Source organism: Taudactylus pleione, unplaced genomic scaffold (genome assembly GCF_031769625.1).
Source record: "Taudactylus pleione unplaced genomic scaffold, aTauple2 ptg000437l, whole genome shotgun sequence".
Lineage (NCBI taxonomy): Eukaryota > Metazoa > Chordata > Amphibia > Anura > Myobatrachidae > Taudactylus > Taudactylus pleione.
The window spans coordinates 5,920,778-5,940,552 of record NW_028284839.1 but is presented as its reverse complement, the minus strand read 5'-3'; the positions used below and the strand labels follow the sequence as shown (position 1 = coordinate 5,940,552).

General features: G+C 44.6%; 1 protein-coding gene across 3 annotated transcripts in view; it reads left to right on the top strand.

Annotated features, from left to right (window-relative positions):
- PLEKHG5 (pleckstrin homology and RhoGEF domain containing G5) overlaps positions 1-19,775 on the top strand; it is a 419,500-nt gene that overhangs the window by 308,058 nt on the left and 91,667 nt on the right. For all 3 annotated transcript variants that reach the window (XM_088447753.1, XM_088447755.1, XM_088447754.1), the window contains 2 exons: positions 9,029-9,120; positions 14,089-14,225. In XM_088447753.1, coding sequence (XP_088303879.1) covers positions 9,029-9,120; positions 14,089-14,225 — 229 coding nt within the window. The remainder of the gene's footprint in view (positions 1-9,028; positions 9,121-14,088; positions 14,226-19,775) is intronic.

Here is a 19,775-nt window from a genome sequence, read left to right as displayed (position 1 = left end):
GGGTTAGGGTTAGGCACTTATCGGAAGATTAGGCACTAGGAGGGATGGTTAGGCACTTACTGGAGGATTAGGCACTAGGAGGGACGGTTAGGCACTTAACGGAGGGTTAGGCACTAGGAGGGACTGTTAGGGTTAGGCGCTTACCGATGGGTTAGGCACTAGGAGGGATGGTTAGGGTTAGGCACTTATTGAGGGTTTAGGCACTAGGAGGGACGATTAGGATTAGGCACTTACCGGAGGGTTAGGCACTAAGAGGGATGGTTAGAGTTAGGCACTTACCCCAACGGTTAGGGTTAGACACTAGGGTGGACCATTAGGGTTAGGCACCAAGGGGAGAATTAAGGTAAAGGTTAGGTTGAAGATTAGAGTTAGAAAAAAAAATATGTCAACCATTTCCATGTCGACCTTTTGTACATGGCAACCTTCTGTACTGTCTTAACTTTTCCTGTGTCAACTTTTTTCCATGTTGACCTTTTGGTGTCAACCAAATTATTGTCAACCTTTTCTTGTCAACCTTTTGTATCACACACTTTACAATAACCTATAAGTAATTCTCTTAACAGAACCCTCTCCATATTGCCCCCATCACCCCTTACCTTTTCTTACGTTACACATATATATTACATGTAACTTGAGAATGAATTCCTTTGCACGCTGGCTGTTTGAAGTCCCTGACATTGGGGGTGACATGTCGGGTGAGGGGGTGATAGATGCTATAGTTGAAGGCCTGGCCTGTGACAACCAGCATGACTCTTCCCAATAGCTTAGGCTGTAATAGATACCTGCTAGCAGCACCTGGAGAAGGAAAGGAGGTAGCTGGTGGGGTCTGCTAGAATGATTGTTTAGTTACGCTACAGGGAATTTTTTTACGGAAAGTTACACTATAGGTGAGTGAAATTTACCTTGACAAAACAACCATGACAACTATCGCTCACTTATGTGTATGCTCTGTACTAGGTTTACGTTCTCCGGTGTACGCATTTCAACACTATTGGTTTCGTGTCAGACAGAATTATATATATATATAGCAGCCTCGGAATTGCATTGTCCAGACATGAAACATGCTCTCTCCCATTGTCACAACGTCTTGATATTTATAAGCATTTAATTGCACTTTGACCAAAATAACTACAACTAAGAAAGAGAACAGGTTGTGGGGAGGTGCCTTCGGAACTTAATGGGGTTTTTTTTACATAAAAAGAACAATGACCTGCCCGCCCGATGACATCATAACCTATAAAATTAACAGTGTTTCCTTTTGTTTCCCTGCCTATCTCCATTTATATATTGTCCTTTTCTAGCAGTGGGAAGAGGTTTTTCTTGAAGCAGCGTTCATGTTTATAGTGCAGCTGAAAGCAGAAAATGCTATTATAGGGAGCCTGACCGGGGTATACATTGTTTTATCCTGCCCTGACTTTCTGCAATAGCTTTTTTTAAAAATAAAGTGTGATTCTGCAATTCCTCTCCCTGTGTTATAGACAGCTGGGGGTATATTTACTAAAGTGCTGCTTTTTAGAAGTGGAGATGTTGCCTATAGCAACCAATCAGATTTTAGCTATTATCTTGTAGAAGGTGCTAGATAGATGTTAAGTAGAATTTGATTGGTTGCTATGGGCAACAACTGCACTTCTAAAAACTCGCACTTTAGTAAATAAATCCCCTAGGAGTCACATCGCAGATCTTGAGGGCAATAAAGATTATTTACAAATGTGAAAAAGCTCTGCACAAATGCTAATTGTTAAGTCGTGGGCCTGTTTTAGCGCAAATGTGTATCTGTGGAGTGTCAGCTTCCGGATCAGGCCGGAGAGGGATCGGGAGATCTCTCTCCTGCGAGTAAAGCATCCATAGACTTAAAGCAGTAAACTAACGGAGCCCAACTCCGAAAAGCAAAGTTTTTCAGAATTTGGTACATAGGGGTCAGATCATAGTCCCCATTGATAATAATGGTGACTGCAATCTACAGCGCTAATTAGCACTCTGTGAAATCTGCTGCATTAGGCTATTAGTACATAGGAATAATTCATAAAATTATGCAGAAACTGCAGTTTCTACAGATTTAATGAAAAAAAAAAAAAAAAACACTTGATAAATAGGCCCCTAAATAATTGTTCAACTATCTTAATATTACCCAAAATAATTTCAGAACCTGACACATCTTATTTTTGCCCAAATTATTTTTTTTTTAATTATAATACATGAGCATTATGAACACCTATATGCACAGCTGTGAAAGGCTTCCTTATATTTGACGAACGCTGACATTGGGCCTGATTCAGAGCCATTCGCTATTTGCGGTCGTTCGTTCAAAAACAAGGGGTGGCTATTCAAATGATCCGTTCGCAAATTGCAGTCTGTTCACACCTCTAAGTCTGAACGAGCGAGCAAAACATACGCTCGTTTATTTGTTAAAAACGCCCCCTGGCCGCACGCACCATACGTCATGTCCGCTATTTATTAGATTAATCGAGTACATCGACCAGCATATGAACTGCTCGCTATTCTTGTGGTTGGTTTTTGCTACCACAATCTTGCGAGCAGTTCTGGCTATAAAATAACCCAGTGACGTGGTCAATGACGCTGCTGTATTAATTATGCACACCCATAAAACGCCCGTTTTGACCTTTAAGCACGCCTGCGTTCTGATCTCCACTCCCCATTTTCAAGCACCTTCCCCTGTTACCACCCACATACGCCTCATTCTGTCACTCAAAATAGCAGGCATTCGCTATATTGCGAGCACATGAATTTCGGCCGCACTGACTGGTTCGCGCATGCGTATAACGATCCGTACGCATGCGCAGATGTGCGAACATCGCTCGGAACGAGCGTACTGCCGCTAGCGAGTGGCTCTGAATGAGGGCCATTGTTAGCTATAAAAGATAATATGCAATTCAGTCAGTGCTATATAAATAATAATATTACATTATGTTAGGACATATAGGGTCATATACAGCTACACTTATTCGAGCGCGAGTGTTGTTGCATGTCGCACTTACGGTACCTCTGGACTCGCAGAATTTTATTTTCAGTCCTGTGGGGCTGCAATCAAAATGTGCAAGTCCAGGCTGCGAGGAGTGCGCGCTACGGCGTTGGCAACGCCATTGCAAGGACAACTCGCGCCCTACGCAGGTCATTCAATTGTCCCCATAGAGAGCAACAAATATATCTAACTACTGTATCTTCCCTTTGTTTCTGTTTTACTAGACCAGGGGTCTTCAAACTTGGCCCTCCAGCTGCTGTGGAACTACACATCCCAGCATGCACTGCCACCTTTTTGATATAACAGCATGCTAAAACTATGTGCAGTGCATGCTGGGATGTGTAGTTCCACAGCATCTGGAGGGCCAAGTTTGAAGACCCCTGCACTAGACTATATGCTCCATGAGCGATATCGTCTAGTGTTTCTCTGGCAGTGATGTGCTCAATGTCGTTAACGACATTGAACACCCACACTGAACGATATCATTCACAATATCTTTCAGTGACGTCACTCTCCCTCATCCCCGTACTTGCAGACCTGACAATATTGTCAGGTTGCCCTGCAAGTACGGGCGATGAAAGATGTCGTCAACGACCAGAGGGAACGCTTATCATTGATCTTAGACTGCATACACACTGCACGATATTGTGGACGATGAACGATAACGATATCATTATCGTTCAAATGGTCCAATTTATCGTCTAATGGATACGCGGCTTCAGTCAGCCACTCAAACTTCTCAAAATGGACACTGCACATCCCCTGTACCATCCCAGCTTCTCCACCGTAAAGCATTCTGCCACATATAGAATCACCTTAAAGTACTGTAAGGCTAATTGCTTTAATTTCTCTAGCTAACCACATATATGGCCCGTATTCAATTAGCAGCGATAAGCCCGAATCTGTGAAAAAGTATTGCGGTTGATGTCATTTCGCCAGGCGGAAACTTTTCGCCGTATTCAATTCCAAAGAGCAGGGCCGAAACTAGGATATATGTCACCCGGTGCAAGGCAGCAATTTTTCGCCCCCTCCCTTCCTGTACCTGAATTTTGTCTTTGCTCCTCCATAAGGCAGTGCACTAGTCAAATGTCCCTGGTATAGTGACTTACATTATTCCACACACAATAATGCCCATTACACATAATGCCACACACTATAATGCCTATTACCAAAGTGCCACTTACATATTTGCCCGACACCATTTTATGCCCCATAGTAAGGCTTCTAATTACTTTAAAATTACCTGCTCGTTGTCAGGAGTTTTATGCACGTTGCCAGGGGGTTCCATGCTCGTTGCCAGGGGGTTTCATGCTCGTTGTCAGGGGTTTTAATGCTCGTTGCCAGGGGGTTTCATGCTCGTTGCCAGGAGGTTTCATGCTCGTTGCCAGGAGGTTTCATGCTCGTTGCCAGGGGGATTCATGCTCGTTGCCAGGGGGATTCATGCTCGTTGCTATGGGGTTTATGCTCGTTGCTATGGGGTTTATGCTCGTTGCCAGGGGTTACATGCTCGTCGCCATAGGGTTTATGCTTTTTGCCATGGGGTTTCATGCTTGTTGCCAGGGGGATTCATGCTAGTTGCCATGAGGTTTATGCTCGTTGCCATGGGGTATATGCTCGTTGCCAGGGGGTTTCATGGGAGAAGATGCAGCTTTCAGCATCTTCTCCCGGCACTTGCACTGGCCTAACAGACACTAGAGGTCCAGTAAGGACCTCTAGCATCTGTCTCCTCCTTGGCGGTGGCCATTTTTGGATGGCTGTTTTCTGACTCTGCAACCCCCAAGCCACCGTTAGTCATCTCTTTTTCACCCCCTGCATTCCGGCACCCGGTGCACATGCACATCTAGCCCCCCCTAGTTGCGGCCCTGCCAAAGACTTTTGTGTACGCGTAAAGTCAATGCATTGGACTATGAATAGGGGTCGAAATAAAGTGCAGAATTGTGGTTTTGGGGTGTACACTTTAGAAAACCCCCTAGCAGCCTTAGGACAGTCCCGCAAAGGTAATCTGCACCAAAAATGTTTTAAAAAAAACTTCAGGACACCCCAAAAATATACTTTTGTTTTGGGGGCGAAAAAAAAAAACAAAGTTGTGGGACAAATTTTAAAACTAGCGGAATAGACCCCAAGTATGCCCCAGGTGTTTTTTTTTTATTGCAGGTGTTTGCGGAAGGTGCATTTTTTATGTATTTTAAAACTTCACTTTAGGAACTTTAAAATATGCTAGCACCCATTTTCGTGTACCCCAATTTTGCTAGGACTAAAAAATTTCCGTCCAATCTCCGTCCAAGCAATACCGAAGTGCAGAAGCAGGTTGGTCTATGAGCGCGATATTCTGGAGGTTTACAGCTGATCAGGATCTCCGTCCTTGACGCGTTTCTCCAGGAATGGCAAACCCCGGTTTCCTCAGAAGGAAGTATTGCTTGGACGGAGATACCTTCACACTGAATTTGCTCAGTGCTACTGCATTGGAGACATCAGTGGTCCTGCTGTTACTCTCTCACGTACTGTGCCACGAGTGATTACACCGGGCCACACCGGATTGTCAAGCGGACTCAAAACTTGTCTGCACTCCTGCTGACGAACGGTCGAGATCATGTCTGCATAAGACTCCTATCAGTGAGTAGACAATATAAAGCATTTACGCCACACTGTATTTCCACATCCGATTCTCCGATATGAGTGGATCAAGTCCAATACATTGCATTGCATACCGAAGTTTTTAACTGTCAGCTGGGGTTAATATGCTCGTATAAGCAATTACTAAAGAACAGGCACAGAATTACCAAAAATCGCTCACCATCTCCACATGCCAGCATTTGGTCATTCTCTTGAGCTATCTATTTAAGAAAGGATTCTGGGGACTGATTATAGGGCTTGATTAGATCATAAGCACTGGATTGTATCATCATTTATATTTTTTATATTTTATTGTTTGATTCATGCTACTTTATTATAATAAATTTATTGTTTTTACTTATTGTGTGGTTATTTAAACCAGCGTTCCACATCCATCCAGGTTATTTCAAAAGTTGAATTTTGACAAACGTTGGGGAATCTGAGATCAGGAATCAGCAAATCAGTTCGGGAATTCGAATCGGGGATTGGGGGAATCGGTCAATTGATGTATAGTCGGTCAATTGATGTATGGGCCCAATTAGAGCGTGTGTCTAGCTACAGGGAGTCCCCGCATCCTCCCTCTCTCCCCTGGCAGTTCTAACTGGCTGGCAGACTTCCAGGAACAGCCTCATTTCTGTCATCTCCTCAATGCCCACAGCGCTGTTAAGACGTTACTGTTCTCTCCTGTCTGCTCCTACAGCCAGATCCAGCATCCGCCACCAATGCGTGGGGTGAGGGTGTTATTGCGGCTGCAGGTTCAGACAGGAGTGAACAGTCCTGTCCCATGTGCCCCTCACCCCTTGCCCCATGGGGGATTGGGGACAGAAATGACAGAAACTAACAGGGTGAAGAGGGGGATAAGGGAAGATTGGGAACAGAGATGAGATAGACTGAAAGGGGAAGTGGGGATTGGGGACAGAGATGGGAGACAGGGAGATAGTTGGACACACAGATGTGAGACATGAAGATGGAGAGCAGGGGGGAAAAGGGGGACTAAGATGGGAGATGAGGAGATAGGAGGACACAGAGGTGTGAGACAGGAAGATGGAGAGCAGGGGGGAAAAGGGGGACTGAGATGGGAGACAGGGAGATAGGAGGACACAGAGATGTGAGACAGGAATATGGAGAGCAAGGGGGAAAAGGGGGACTGAGATGGGAGACTGGGAGATAGGTGGACACAGAGATGTGAGACAGGAAGATGGAGAGCAGGAGGGAAAAGGGGGACTGAGATGGGAGACAGGGAGATAGGTGGACACATATGTGAGACAGGAAGATGGAGAGCAAGGGGGAAAAGGGGGACTGAGATGGGAGACAGGGAGATAGGTGGACACAGATGTGAGACAGGAAGATGGAGAGCAGGGGGGAAAAGGGGGACTGAGATGGGAGATGGGGAGATAGGTGGACACAGAGATGTGAGACAGGAATATGGAGAGCAGGGGGGAATAGGGGGACTGAGATGGGAGATAGGTGGACACAGAGATGTGAGACAGGAAGATGGAGAGCAGGGGGGAAAAGGGGGACTGAGATGGGAGTCAGGGAGATAGGTGGACACAGATGTGAGACAGGAAGATGGAGAGCAGGGGGGAAAAGGGGGACTGAGATGGGAGACGGGGAGATAGGTGGACACAGAGATGTGAGACAGGAAGATGGTGAGCAGGGGGGAAAAGGGGGACTGAGATAGGAGTCAGGGAGATAGGTGGACAAAGATGTGAAACAGGAAGATGGAGAGCAGGGGGGAAAAGGGGGACTGAGATGTGAGACAGGGAGATGGAGATCAGGGGGGAAAAGGGGGACTGAGATGGGAGATGGGGAGATAAGAGGACACAGAGATGTGAGACAGGAAGATGGAGAGCAGGGGGGAAAAGGGGGACTGAGATGGGAGATGGGGAGATAGGAGGACACAGAGGTGTGAGACAGGAAGATGGAGAGCAGGGGGGAAAAGGGGGATTGAGATGGGAGATGGGGAGATAGGAGGACACAGAGATGTGAGACAGGAAGATGGAGAGCAGGGGGGAAAAGGGGGACTGAGATGTGAGACAGGGAGATGGAGAGCAGGGGGGAAAAGGGGGACTGAGATGGGAGATGGAGAGATAGGAGGACACAGAGATGTGAGACAGGAAGATGGAGAGCAGGGGGGAAAAGGGGGACTGAGATGGGAGACAGGGAGATAGGTGGACACAGATGTGAGACAGGAAGATGGAGAGCAGGGGGGAAAAGGGGGACTGAGACGGGAGACAGGGAGATAGGTGGACACAGAGATGTGAGACAGGAAGATGGAGAGCGGGGAGGAAAAGGGGGACTGAGATGGGAGATGGGGAGATAGGAGGACACAGAGATGTGAGACAGGAAGATGGAGAGCAGGGGGGAAAAGGGGGACTGAGATGGGAGACAGGGAGATAGGTGGACACAGAGATGTGAGATAGGAAGATGGAGAGCAGGGGGGAAAAGGGGGACTGAGATGGGAGACAGGGAGATAGGTGGACACAGATGTGAGACAGGAAGATGGATAGCAGGGGGGAAAATGGGGACACAGATGTGAGACAGGAAGATGGAGAGCAGGGGGGAAAAGGGTGACTGAGATGAGAGACAAGGAAAAATCTCTGTAACGCCAGCCACAACAAATAGCAAGGTGCCGTAGGAGGGTTCCAAAATACTAGTATAATAAACAAAAACTATGCTTATTAAAATATGAATGAATACCACGGTAATTAAAACAATGAAATGTATTAATTTATTTTTCATCGGAAACTCATGTAGAAGTATAGTGAATAATAAACCCTCTGCTGTGACATATAAGGATAATATGTCACATGATCTTCTGACCTCCAATCTGTACACTGATTAAGTATGGATATTTAAATTAGCAATTTTCCTCTGCACTGCAGACACTGGAGACTGTGGGGGAGATTTATCAAACAAGTGTAGCTGTAACTCGTAGCAAACAGATTATAGCCATCATGTATCTAGTACATTCTATATAATAATAGCTAAAATCTGGTTGCTATGGGCACCACCTCCTCATGTCCCCTTCACAAGGTTTGATCATTCTCCCTCTGTGTGTCATTACAGCTCTGTGACAGATGGCAAAGATAATAATTGGAAGAAAATAGTGTAGCATAAGTTACAAGGTCATTAAAGGCCTTCACATATGCAAATCTCTGTCTTATAAATCCATCATTTTGATTGACTGGTAAATACAAGAAAGTGTGATGCCAATGTAACAAGCGGAACATGTAGCTGCATGGAATGTTCTTTTTCCCCAAGAGATCTGATTGACAGCTCCTACTCGTGTTACTACATACAGCCTGCTGAGTAATCAGACAGACGTACGTTGAGCATAAATTTTGAATATTAATGATGACAACATAAACTGACCACTATAGTTTTTCACAGAGTATACAAACAGCTTATTGCTTCCACATTCCGTCTCTGCAGGACCCAAGTAAGGAATGCTTCACGCTGAAGTTCGATTTGAATATCGATATAGAGACCGAAATCGTACCAGCAATGAAGAAGAAATCTCTGGGGTAAGACTGTTTTACTTCTCAGAAATGACATCTGTCTGCATGTAGATGTAGTCCAGTGATTGCTGGGGGAGATGTATCACACCTACCCCCCCCCCCCCCCCGCCTCTCTCTCTAACCCTAACCCTCCCTTTCTGGTGCCTAAGCCTATCCTCCCCCTAGTGCCTAAACCTAACTTCCCCCTCCCCACACCCTAAACCTACTCCTCCCCTCTTAGTGCCTAACCATAACCCCTACCCTAACCCTCCCCCTAGTGCCTAACCATAACCCCCACCCTAACCCTCCTCCTGGCCCCGCTACTTACCTTTGGGATGCCAGCAGCCAGGATACCTGCACCGGGATTCTGACAGATGTGAGGATTCCAGTGCCGGCATTTTCAGTGCCGGAACCCCCGCTGTCGATATTATCACCGCATCCCTATCCAACCTTCAAAGAGTGGGGAATCTGCCCTTAGCACCCAATCAGCTTCTGGCTAGCATTTATCAAGTACATTCTATTAAATGGTAGGAAGAAGCTGATTGGGTGCTATGGGGAAATATTCCACTTGTCCACAATGTGGAAGGATTGATACATTTCCCTTGTGTTCTTTAAAGTAGAGTTCATTTTTTGTTTTGTTATTCTTTATTTATTTCTCAGACATTAAACAGTTGCTTAATGTTCCACTATGTAAATGTTTTACATTTTGATGACACTATTCGTTCACTAGGATCCAGTGACGTCACTGAGGCACGAGGTGCAAATCCACATTAAACACGGGAAGTTAATTAGATAACTGATAAACAGCCTGAAAATTTTACCTTCTGTACATCTTTTCTGCAGAAATACCTTTATCCTGTGAACATTTAACTAAATGCTGTTCTGATACAATTATGAGACCCCTGTAATTATAAGAACTAGCTCGTAACAAGATGCAATGTGCTTTCCTGAAATAAGAATCTAAGTTATTTCTTCAGATATAAGCAGCAAATTCCTCCCCTATTTGATCTGCGGAGGAGAAATGACAGGCGCCTGCCCGTAATTTGATGTTTCGCATTCAAAGAGCTCTGAGAACAAAAAGGGCATTTTGTAGATTAAGGTTCCTCACACTTGGTTTGCTTTTTATTAGTATAGGGATTGGCTTATTAGCGACGGACGCAGCTAGTTTACAGTATGGCTCTTTATTGAGCCACAGAGCTGACCTTTAAATCAGGAATGTAATGGAAAGGTCAAAGAGATAGTTTGTATTAGGATTTGGAAAGGTGAATCTGTTACAGAGATAGTAACATTTCAGGTAGTTTATCATACAAAACTAGATGGGTTGTGGTTTTGTTAACTGATTATTATGGCTCTATTTTATTAGTGTAAGGGGCAGCAAATAGCACAGATTCTGCTTTAAAAAGTTATTGTTATTTTCCTGGATAATTTATCCGTTATTGAATAAAAATAGAGTTTTTATCTTTTATTGTGCACTAAGGGGGAGATTTAATAAAGCTTTGAGAGAGATAAAATTGGAGATAAATAGCACCAACCAATCAGCTCCTAACTGTCATTTTTCAAACAGCCTGTAAAGTGACAGTTAGGAGCTGATTGGTTGGTGCTATTTATCTCCACTTTAACTCTCTCCAAGCTTTATTAAATCTCCCCCTAAGGGCCTTAATTAGCACGGATCGCAAGATTGCACACGAACGCACCCGACCGCTGCAAAATTATGCAAATTAATGCGATCGCAGCACTATGCCAAGACGCTCACCACTGTAAAAAGCCGCCCACTACCCATTACTTACATCCGCAATACCTTTGCAAGTCTGCGAAAACATCGTTAACATTGGACCTATACGCACAGTTGTGGTTGAGCTGACCTCACTCACAAACGGCGAAAGTTCCTGTCGGTGCCTAAAACTCAGGCTGCGTATACCATCGCAGGGGCTTAATTATGCACGTCTTTGTAACAGCGTTCAAACACACAGGCAAGCCTGCGTCTTTCCGACCAACCCCGTCACCACTCACAAATGGTATTTCCTGTCAATCACTCTGCGATGGGTCTGCGTAGCCACGGCGACCGCAGTGGAGCATTCGTGCATGCGCACTGCAGCTTTGACACACACGCAATGTGTAACAATCGGCCGACTGAATCCTTGCTGAATCAAACACCAAATGTACGATTCACCTGAATCTAAGGGGTAATTTACTAAAGGTCTATTTTTTTTATCGATTTCGATCTATTTAAAATCGATGAAAATCGATCAACATCAATATTGAGTTTCTGGGGCTAAACCACACATTTACTAACAGACAATTGCTGATTTGATTTGTTAAGTATTAGTATATGTGTGATTTTGCCCCAGAAACACAACATCGATGTTGCGATTTTAATCGATTTTAAATAGATCAAAATCGATTAAAATACACTCTTAGTAATTATACCCCTTAGTGATTTTTACTATAATTCAGAGTTGACTATGTTTTCCCAGCAAATTTTAGAGCTTTGGCCCTCATTCAGAGCTGTTCGCTATTTGCGGTCGTTCATTCAAAAACAAGGGGTGGCTATTCAAATGATCCGTTCGCAAATTGCAGTCTGTTCACATCTCTAAGTCTGAACGAGCGAGCAAAACATACGCTCGTTTATTGATAAAAACGCCCCCTGGCCGCTCGCACCATACGTCATGTCCGCTATTTATGTGATTAATCGAGTACATCGTACAGCGTATGAACTGCTCGCTATTCTTGTGGTTGGTTTTTTCAACCGCTATTTTGCGAGCAGTTCTGAGTTTAAAAAAACCAAGTGACGTGGTCAATGACGCTGCTGGATTAATTATGCACACCCTTAAAACACCCGTTTTGACCTTTAAGCACGCCTGCGTTCGAATTCCACTCCCCCGTTTTCAAGCACCTTCCCCTGTTACCACCCACATACGCCTCATTCTGTCACTCAAAATAGCAGGCACTCGCTATATAGCGTACAAATGATTTTCGGCCGCACTGACTGGTTTGCGCATGCGTACTAAAAACCGTACGCATGCGCAGATGTGCGAACATCGCTCGGAACGAGCGTACTGCCGCTAGCGAGTGGCTCTGAATGAGGGCCTTTGTATACAATTATCACTTCCAGTAGCTAGGACACACAGTTGTCTTGTTAGCCCCGTTTTCTTATTGGTAATTTAAAAATGAACTTGGCATCCAGTTTGGTAAATATTTGCTGAATTTAAAACATTTTAATTCAGTGCCTCCTTAAGCAAAACAAGGGAATGTAATGACAGTGTTGATTTGTCATTATATATCACATATATACTCGTATATTGTTGATATTGTACAGAAAGGCAGTTGCTGTTAGCGCTATCACTAAAATGTATCATATGTGTCTATCTAGCAAATAAAAGCATGGCAGCTCATATTTTGATCAAAACATTTAAGCTTGTAGCCCATCAAGGGGTCCTCATTCGCCTAGCCTCAATGTGCCGTGCAACACGAGACGCTTTGCGCAAGTTAGCTGCGCCGAGTGATGTAGCGCCTTTTTCAAATTTTTTTCTCATTTGTGCGTCTTATGGAGCATACACACGGTCAGATTTGTCAGACTTGTCAGATTTGTCAGATGAACGATTTGAACGATTTGAACGATTTGAACGATTTTACCAAAGTTTTGAACGATTTGAACGATTTGAACGATTGAACGATTTTTGACTGCATTAAAATGAATGGAATCGTCCAAGTTTGACTGCAAACACATCAGATGTCAGAAATCGTTATCTGACAAACGGGAACGCGCATCGTTGATCGTCCATCGTTCAGGCATGTCAGATATGAACGATTTTCCATCAGATATGAACGACTGAACGATTTTTAAATCGTTATCGTCCATATCTGAAGAAAAAATCTGATCGTGTGTATGCACCATTAGTCGCACCGTTTCACAAGACTGCACTGATTAAATTTATATGTGACACTTGTATATCTGTGTGCGACTGAATCTGTATAACGGAGCTTGGCGTAACAAAAAATCCTTGGCCGCTGCAATGTAGCACTTCGTACATAGATTCAGACTCCGGGGCTTTCAGATATACAAGTGTCACATATCAAATGAACCAGTGCAGTCTCGTGAAGCGGTTTTGCCACATCGCATTGTAACTATGGGGTCTGTTTACTAAGCAGTGTCAGGAGACAGAGTGAAAAGTGATAAGAAAGTAATAAGGTACCAGCCAAACAGCTCCCAACTGTCCTCTCACAGGCTGTGTTTGAAAAATGACAGTTGGGAGCTGATTGGCTGGCACCTTATCACTTTCTTTTCACTCTGTCTCCTAACACTGCTTAGTAAATAGACCTCTCTGACACACATTTGAGTGCAAAAAGACACAAAACAGACACGGGACCTGGCGCAAAGAGAAGGGCTGTTTAGCGCGACTGCGGCAATAGTGTATGAGTGCACATCTGTATCTGTGCAAATCCCCACACTAGCATGAATGTTTACACACCGTCGAATGGCAGCTAATGCTGGGTACACACTGGCCGATATATTGACCATTCAATAGTACGGGGCGATGTATTGTGGGTGTGTCGGGCCAGTGTGTACTGTCGATATGTGTGTAAATGATGTCGTTCACAGACTTATCGCGTGGCCTGTGCAGCAAAGCCAATGGCAGATATATGCCGACCGCCCGTACACTTGATGCAGAGGCCGCAGGGAGGGGGCCGCAACGCTACCACCGGCCAGCGGGTGCCGCGGTCAGATGGCAGACGATGGTTGTTCAGTGTGTATGAACAACGATCGTCTGCAGATATATCTTTTAGGTGTGTACCCAGTTTAAATGTACTCAGCTCTCAGCTTCAGAGGGCAACATGCAGACAGGGGCTTTGTTGTGAAATAGGCCTTATATAGCTTTGATTGAAAAAAGCCAAGACAGACAATAAATGTTATTTCTTGTGATTTACTTACACACTATGGGCTGATCAAACAGATGATTTTGTGTGTATTAATAGGGCTAATCATCTTTATTTCAGAGAAGTTTTGATACCAGCTTTTGAGAGAAAAGGAATAGAACTGACTAAAGTGGAAATTTTTCTGGACCAGTCAAACACACCTCTGTCTCTCAACTTTGAAGCATACAGATTTGGCGGCCACTATCTGAAAGTTAAAGGTAAGAACTGTTGCCCAATATATAAAGTTGTAAGAGTTGTACATATGACTGACAGAATCACTAAGAAAATAATATTTGTGCTGTGCGGTGCTTGCAGGGCTATAACTAGGGGTGGGTGAGCTGTGCTGTCGCGCAAAGTCATGGGGTTGGCACTGTCGCTACCTACCTAAACACCACCCTGTAGCCAGTAGCACTACTGCAGAGCCACCCCAGGCAGGCACTGGGCAGAGCTCTATATCCCAGAGCCAGCACTGTGCTGAAACCTGGCATCTTATTGTCAGAGGATAGGTGATGGGCGGTTCTCACACTCCTTAATATCCACGAATAATCATAGAAGATGACTAATTTCATGCTAGAACAACAATAACAGAAACTGTACATGTGTATATTTAGACTTATTTTTAGCTATAACTTTTCTGTCCATGTGGCTGTTTACGTGAAGTGGTCTGAAGATGACATTTGACTCTTTAGAGCACATTACGCATCTCTCTAAAATGAGATTAAAATTAATCTATATTCATTTATGAGCGAACTCGAGGAAATGCACTTGTAACCACGTAATGAAAATCCCAGTGATAAGCCTGGTGTGACGTGGTGCTTTGCTAATTTACCAAGACAGATTGACCTGCCGACCTAGGGTTAATGAAAAAAAATACTGAGAAGAATGAGCTAGAGCAACCTGCCAAGGATAATTTATTCTATAAAACAATAAGTACTCAAATGGGAACCAAAGTTGGAGCTCAGGGATTTCGGTATTGGAAATGGTGAACTTTGACTGGCCTGTGTTGGCATATATTTCATATTTTAAAAAGTAATTTGACTTTATTGTATTTAAATTAGGAAAATCCAATGAAATCTGATTTTAGAGAAATTGAGCTGAATTTTCAACTGCAATATATAAAACAAATATATTGGAATATATATATGTAAAAGTGAGAAAAATGTCCTAAACAAATGTTAGGAGCCAGTGGTGTAGCGCAGGAGGGAGGGGGTGATTGAGAGACCCCCTTATGAAGAAATAGGGGGATAGGCACCAGGGCAGTTACGACGGGAAAATGGCCCCCGCGGAAGGAGGAAATTTGGATAACTATACGTTTTTTGTGCTATTTTTAGCAAGTTACAAAACATGGGGGAACCACTCTGGGGGTCATTCAGACCCGCTCGCGAGCGCAGGACGCTCGCAAGCGGGTCGATGGTGCCCCTCTGCGCATGCGCACGACGGAGGGAGCTCCGTCGTGCGCATGCGCGAGACCCGGATAGCGACAGGCTCTCCGTCGCTCCGGGTCTCGCACCAAAGGGGGCGTGCTGTCGATGTTGACTGACAGCACGCCCCCTTTGGTGGGCGTGCCGGGGGCGTGGCTGCCAGATGGAGGCGTTCCTATGGGAACGCCTACCGTCTGAAGCCGGCCCCACTGACATCACATCTGATAGAGCCAAAATCACTCCAGGGCTTGCGGCAGCGAGACCCTACCGCAGGGTCTCCGTCGCAAGCCCGATGGTCACAATGGTCTTGACCATCGCCACCATCATCATGGACGCTCGCATAAGTTGTGGGTGGTCACCCACAGCTATGCGAGCGTCCAGGAGGACGCTCCATTTTCATGGAGGAGGGCCCTGATTCAGAGCAAGCGCTCTGGTTAGAGCGTCCGGCTCTGAATCAGGCCCTCTGTCCTAGGACCAATATAAAAACGGGTTTATGTCACTTGAATTTACATTTTCCCCAACCTCATCATTATGTCAAGAAAATAGTAAAGATAGTCTGTGTATCAGAGGAGCAAGAGCATGTGGGACGCACAATTAATCTGAACAAAGGGCGGCTTTGTGGGCATATCTTGCCTGTGTTCGCACTGTGCTTGGTCCTGAGCTGAGCGTACGCAAGTACAGGTAATGCAGAGGCTGTCAGTCGCATATATACTGACGGGACATAATTGGTTGGTAATGGGCACTCACATATAGGCAATGATCAGTGATATTGTGTTGTCAGAAATGCAGAGCTGTAAATACGAGTACTATCCTCAGACCTGCAGATGTGGGCGACAGAGATACGTATAACGCTGATTGTGGGAGAATAGACGCATTCAGGTTCTGATTCATCTAATGCATTCGCACCTGTGCGACAATATGATCCAAGCAAGTGCGTACAAATACGCACTCCCAGATCATTCGCTAATCGGCTATCTGCTTAGCCCTATGTTCCTGCATAATGGCCGCCTGAACTGAGACGTCAGAACCACTTTACCTGCATACGGCATCGCAGGCGCAGGCTACGACAGGCACTAAAAATGGCAGGTGCACGCTACGTTTTTTGCCATCATTCCCCGTTACCTCCCCCTAACAGACCCCGACTGTCCATCACTTTGCAACGTAATCCACACTGTGAGCGGGATCGCAAAGGTACTTTGTCGCGTGCACAGTACGGTAGACCGATAATCGCTCAACTGCCTAAATATCAGAGTAGAATACAGTACATCTCTCAATCAGGCCCTTAGTTCCCGGTACAAGTAATGTGGGAGCAATCAAAGCCGAACTGGGTTCAACTCTGCATTGGCCCCAATGTCTCTGGCAAAGACCCTCCAAATATGCCTGGTCTGTGTGCAGGTAAGATATATACATTGCCCTTCTGCTCCACGGGAGGTTCCTGTCCTCCCTGAGCTTGCCTTAGGACACCTGCGTTACGGTTTGACAGGTGTACCGCCCCAGTACAGTACAGTACAGTACAGTCTCTCTAAAGAGAGAAGATGCCCATAGCAACCAATCAGTTTCTACCTATCATTTTACAGAATGTACTTAAAAAAATACTAGCTTCAATCTGACTGGTTGCTATGGGCAACATCTCCACTATTTAGAAGGTTTGATATGTCTCCACCATAGACGATGACATCACTTATGCAGAGGTCCATATAATAATGTGTATGAAGCATAACAGTTGTTGTGGCATAAGCCTGTCTATCCCCAGGCACGGTGTTCAGCCCAGACATATCACATAGCAATACGTGAGTTTGTGGTAATGTTACATTATTGTCGGCTAGGACTACCTGCATCACTATTTACATAGTTACTCATTATATTAGTCATCTCTATTCATGTCAGGAGATACTGAAACCTAGTGCAGCTGCTGCCTGGAGAAATTACATTTCTCCACTTCTCGTAATTATTTCCAAACTCACCTCACAGCTCACCTTGCTGCACAAGGTACAAGTCTGTCTTAGACGAACTCCCTCAGGGTAAATTTGCTGTAATTTCCTCATCTTCTAAGTGAATCACGAGGAGAAAAAAATGTTTCACTGAGTAAAGTGATTTGTTAAGATTTTGTCAACATACAACTGGAGGAATAACCCGAGAGGAGGATGCACCTTCAGGAAAGGCTGACAGGATGTGGCTGCATTGTAGTCTATTCCAGCTACAGAGAGCGGCTAGTCTGCCAGAGCTCCCAGGGCGGAGGGAGGGCATCCAGCCACTGACTCTGCAAGGTAACCATCTTTAGCTCACCTACAAACTACTCGCCAAAGTTACAGCTTTTCATTCTCTCACATGATCACCTCTCGTCTTTATCGCTCTGTCAGGAAACTTGTTTAGGTGAATTATCTTTTTATTACACTACGTTTTCTATGCTTGTCACAATTGATGCAGCGGGGCATCATTTCTGAGATCTCTTGTTTTTTCCTAAAATCCATTTTTTTCCCCTGCAGATACCTCCATCGCTTATGGCAGTCAGTAACGCATTGTTTTATTTTGTAAAAGTTCTTTTAGGAGGCGCATAGGGGTCTATTTACTAAGCAGTGTTAGGAGATAGAGTAAAAAGTGATAAGGTGCCAGCCAATCAGCTCCCAACTGTCATCTCACAGACTGTGTTTGAAAAATGACAGTTGGGAGCTGATTGGCTGGTACCTTATCACTTTTCACTCTGTCTCCTAACACTGCTTAGTAACTGGACCCCATAGTGATTTAAAATGATGTCACCGATAATTATGATTTAGACTTAGGACGTGTGTTTTGCAGCCCTTCTTCGGTGTCTGGATAATGCATATTTGTCTGTAAATACCAGAATGATCGATAGCTTACTAAGTGTCTGATTCAGAGGCGGTCGCAATGGCGATGTTTTTTTCCGCAAATGGGAAATTATTTTCCTACTGAGCATGTGTATAAGTCACACTGTGCATGTTCCGCCATAGTCCTGCGATCGTGAGGATTTATTTGCAAAGTGATTGACAGACAGGGACTGCTTGTGGTCGTCAATGGGGGTGGTGGCTAAAAACGCAGGTGTGACGTGATCGTTTTGGGGGGGATGTCTGCTTGTGACTGTGATCCTGTACGCAATAAAGATGGCTCTTGCGTCTTACTTCATTTTATGCAACCAAAGGTTTATTCAGATGTTTGATGATCGACCGATGTGCGTACGATGGTGCACAAGCGGCGGATCTGAGACGCGTGCTGTGGGCGTTTCAGTCAAAATCCCGGTGCCTACTACGTTCGCACGCTTTCGCACAGTTGCTGCCTACGAGCCTTGGGGGTCTAGTTACTAAGCAGTGTTAGGAGACAGTGAAAAGTGATAAGGTGCCAGCCAATCAGCTCCCAACTGTCATTTTTCAAACACAGCCTGTGAGATGACAGTTAGGAGCTGATTGGCTGGCACCTTATCACTTTTCACTGTCTCCTAACACTGCTTAGTAAATAGACCCCTTGGAGAGATATAAAGTGTAAAAGGTGCCCAAGCAGCTAATCAGCATCTGACATTTAAATAGATTGTGAGATATAAACAGTTAAGGTGGCCATACACGGTGAGATTCAAAAGTTGGTCAGATTAGTTGTACGATTTCCCTTGAAGATTCTTCCCTTCAGATACAGGACGATTTGTATTTAAAATGCAACTATTTCACAAAAGACCATACGATTTGATCAATCACATAACATAATGTGTGTCAATTCCTACACGATCAGTTGAGATCTCTCTGCAAAACCATCTGATCCTCGATCCAATTAGACGACGGTGAGGACGCGCATCGGGGTCGCAGAAGACTCAAAATACAACTATTTTCAAAAGATTGGTCTGTCCTACCTGTAGAAATTTGCCCAAATCGTGTGATAAATCGTCCCGTGTATGGCCAGCATTAGAAGCTGTTGGGTTCCTTTGCGTAACTTCTTATCTCTCTCCAATGCTTGATACATGTCCCCCAGTCTCTGTTATAACAGCAGCTCATGGATACGTTATAATACACATTGCAGAGCTTTTTCCTTCTGTAAGCACCTGGAGTATCCTCTAATCTGTATTTAGTAGGTCCCCTTAACCCTTTACTTATAGTAAATCAAGTCTTTTCTTTTGGGGTTGCAAGTAGAAACACCTACATTAGTGTATACTATTACACATATATTGCTTGGGTCATTGTGCTCTTTACAATACTTTTCATAGTTCTCATTGTAGTCTGTAAGACCATTACGCTTTAATCCACGCTGTTAAAAAAAACTAAATACATTGTTGGCACTCGCCAAGCCAAAGATACATAACGGGAATGAGCCCTGCAGGGTACTGAAGAATCTCATCAACAATCTTTT